General features: G+C 31.6%; 1 protein-coding gene across 1 annotated transcript; it reads left to right on the plus strand.

Annotated features, from left to right (window-relative positions):
• Positions 1 to 466: 466 nt before the first annotated feature.
• LOC122585207 (acyl carrier protein 1, chloroplastic-like) lies at positions 467 to 2,335 on the plus strand. Its single transcript, XM_043757317.1, has 4 exons — positions 467 to 620; positions 1,031 to 1,135; positions 1,508 to 1,630; positions 2,036 to 2,335. The coding sequence occupies exons 1-4, from the start codon at positions 552 to 554 to the stop codon at positions 2,156 to 2,158; spliced, it is 420 nt and encodes a 139-aa protein (XP_043613252.1). The 5' UTR covers positions 467 to 551; the 3' UTR covers positions 2,159 to 2,335.
• The last annotated feature ends 1,209 nt before the right edge of the window (positions 2,336 to 3,544 follow it).

Genomic DNA, 3,544 nt, shown 5'->3' on the forward strand with positions numbered 1-3,544 from the left:
TGTATTGCTATTGGTGTTCTGTAATTTATTTATTAAAATTCCACATATTCTAATGTGAAGGCAGCTGTGGCTACTGCAATGTTAGTTGGTTTGAAAAGTTCTAAGATTTTATATTTTAAATTAATAAAATATAATATATAATTAGGTTTTATAGTAAAATAGTAAATATTTTTAAAAGTATACTAATTTGGTAAATAAAAATTTTCCATTAGAATAATCTGAAAAAAATTAAGTACTAGTTGAGTTAATCTCATAGGGATATTGATGAACCACCATTATAACAACTAAGTACTACAAAATCAACATTTCCAAACTAAACAGCTTACCAAACTAAACACACAAACAAATACACACACATTAAATATTTTTTTTTAATTTAATTTTTGCTTTTCGATACAAACTATAAACCCAACATTTTTCATATTCATTATTATTCCCCTATATAATATTGAGTCACACTCTTCGTGCTCTTCGCCTCTCTCCCCTTTCTTTTTCTTTCTTTCTTTCAAAAATCCCATCTTTCATTCATTTCCAGATCTCATTTCCCATCAATGGCTGCTTCTCTTAATGCTGGATCCAACACCTTGATGGCTTCTCTTTCTTCCCACAAGCCCACTCAGGTTGGGTTTTTTCATTATCTATACATATAAAGTTTTTGTATCTATATATTTTTTAAACCCTAATCTTGATTCTGTGAATCTTAATTTTAAAGTTTTGATTTTTTTGTTTGATTTTGCTATACCATCTTATTGGGTTTTGTTATTTTTGTATAAAGATTGTAGCTTTAATCTTATTATGTTATTTATGTTTTTAATCTTTATCATTTTGTAATATTGATCTATTATTAATATGATGCTAATTAGTATTAGAACCAGTATGATAGATTTATGTGATATAAAAGATATGCTTTCTTAGTCTGATTGGGATTAGTTTTTAGTTTTTTAAGTTGGATTTTTGATTAGTAGTTCAATTTTGATGATACTTTAATATAGTTTGTTTTTAGCTAAGATTGGTTTTTGTGTGTTGACAGGGACTTGCCCGAGCTTCGAATTTTAATGGGGTGGCACTTGTCATCAGTGGGAAATCCTTCCCATCTCTTAAGTTGCGATCACCGCGATTCAATGTTTCTTGTGCGGTATATGTTCGATCCTGTTGAATTGTATTCGTAAAATCATGAAGTTTAATTTGTTTTTTGAAAAACTACGGAATTCTTATCTAGTATTTTACATGTGATTGGATCTGTGTGTATATGAATTATAGTTCTTGTGGTTGTGATAATTTTTGTTGTTATCGTATGATATCAAGTAGCAACCCTCTATATACATTCGGCTATCTGTTACGGTTTGCTAATTAATTAGTCATATGTTGTAATTTATAAATGATATAAAGTCGACTTGACTTAGATTTGGTATACGAAAAAGGAGAAAAACTGTAATGTTGTAAGCAAATTGCAGTAATTTTTCCATAAGGAAAATGTAGGATGACTGAGTGTTTCAACTTTTGTCAGGCGACACCTGAGACCGTGGACAAGGTTTGTAGCATTGTTAGGAAGCAATTGGCACTACCAGAAGACTCTACTGTAACCGGAGAGTCCAAGTTTGCTTCCCTCGGAGCTGATTCTCTTGATACGGTATTGTGGTTTATTGGATACTAGTTTGAGCGCTTTTATATTGTTTACAATTGTTGTTGTAAGTGGCAGCAGGCATAATACGGAGTGGGCTGGGTAACGGGTTATGGTGTTGGCTTAAAATATCTACTAATCATGTAAATTAAATTGTATCGACCAAAGCACACTTTCTCCAAAGTTTTTTTTTATTTTCATATAAATCTTTTTATGCATCAGAAGTATATCTTAGACGACTATCACCTGTGTGCCCCTTATAACTCATCTGACGTGTTTCCTTTCTTGCCAGTCCTTTTCAGTCTAACCCCTTTGACGCTCTATATACAACACTTTTCGAATAAACTCTTTTTTAAGTAGTTGAACGAGACGTTCACCTTTACTCATTGCAAACTAACATCAATGATATCACAGGTTGAGATTGTGATGGGACTTGAAGAGGAATTTGGAATCAGTGTGGAAGAGGAAAGTGCCCAGACTATTGCCACTGTTCAAGATGCTGCGGATCTCATTGAGAAGCTCATTGAGAAGAAGTAAGAAAAAAGAATGAAGTCAGAATAGGTTGCTGGTTATCCTTTTTTCTGTTTTATTGGGATGTTTTATTCAAACGGAAATCTTCATAAGATTATGTAGTTTGTAAGGCTAAGAATGTGGGAGTTGGATCATTGGACAAGTATGTTATACCAGTAATATTTTGTGGTGGTTCTTAGCGAAGTATTTTTTTTCTTTTTTTAACAATTTTATAAAGGGATTTACCCGGGCAAATATATTATAATCTTAAAAAAAAAACACTAATATTGGGGGAATGTCATATTTGAGCTTAAATGTGACAGACCCCAAAACAAGCCAAAAAGCTAGACTATCTAAACTTTACTGCTACTTGAAGTGTCATCTTCTTGAAGGCTTGTCCTTCGTCTCGAACTCTCAATGCCAAGATTATTAATAAAAGTTCCAATCTCACTGGCCGCTTCTTCAATATCGAACTTCTCATTCTCTACATTAACTATTTAACCGTGGCCGTTCAAAAAAAAAAAAACTATTTAACCGTGACTACCTGTTTCCATTCTCTAATCAGCCTCAATATTTTCCTTGTGTGCATCATCCATCCCTTCTAATGCATTCGAGGTCCGAATTGTCGATTGGATCCCCAATTATGTATTTGCCACTTGATTTCCTTTCTTTGCTTGATGGAAACCATCATCTTGGATCGCTCTTCTTAGGGAGCTCCTTGGAGACATTGTGGTCACATCTTTGGGGTTTTCACTCATACTCAACCCAAACTGTTTCATGTGTATCTCCATTTCCGTCCAGTTTGGGAATTTATAAGGCTTCCGATCACTATTTTTTTTTCCTAAAAAAAAAATCTTAAAATCTTAATTTGAGATAATAACAATAATATGGAAAACTAATTGGCACATGCGTCCAAGAAGGATTAGCATTATGCAATGAAATAAAATTAAATCAACAAATAAAAAGAAAACAAAATACTACAAATGGGAAGTTTTTGTGACCAATTTGGTATGGAATGTAAAAATACTACAAAGGAAAAATATATTCCTCAAAACAAAAATTACAAACGAAAAAGAAATTATAATAAACACTCCAAAACAAAAAGGAGAGAAAAGACAGAAGAGAGAAAAAATAAAAGACAAAAAGATTATAATAATAAGCCAAAAACATGTTATAGGTGTGGCAAAATAGGCCATTATGCAAATAAATGCAGAGTAAAGAAAAAAATTAATAATCTTAATATAGATTAAGATTTAAAAGAAGGTTTAATGAGAATCTTATTAAACTCATCAGATTCAAGAACTGAAAATGAATCTGAAAATATAGATTCGGAAGAAGAAATAAATTGTATAAAAGAAGAAGATTTTATATCTGAAGAAGAAGAAAATTCTTGCAATAATAATTGTTGTCAAA

The sequence above is a fragment of the Erigeron canadensis genome, chromosome 1 (genome assembly GCF_010389155.1).
Source record: "Erigeron canadensis isolate Cc75 chromosome 1, C_canadensis_v1, whole genome shotgun sequence".
NCBI classification, from domain to species: Eukaryota; Viridiplantae; Streptophyta; class Magnoliopsida; order Asterales; family Asteraceae; genus Erigeron; species Erigeron canadensis.

Bases quoted from the DNA above. Each gene is read 5' to 3' on its own strand.
- LOC122585207 (XM_043757317.1), top strand. From the start codon at position 552: ATGGCTGCTTCTCTTAATGCTGGATCCAACACCTTGATGGCTTCTCTT. The intron at 1,136-1,507 runs GTATATGTTCGA...AACTTTTGTCAG, and splicing joins GATTCAATGTTTCTTGTGCG to GCGACACCTGAGACCGTGGA. The intron at 1,631-2,035 runs GTATTGTGGTTT...ATGATATCACAG, and splicing joins GAGCTGATTCTCTTGATACG to GTTGAGATTGTGATGGGACT.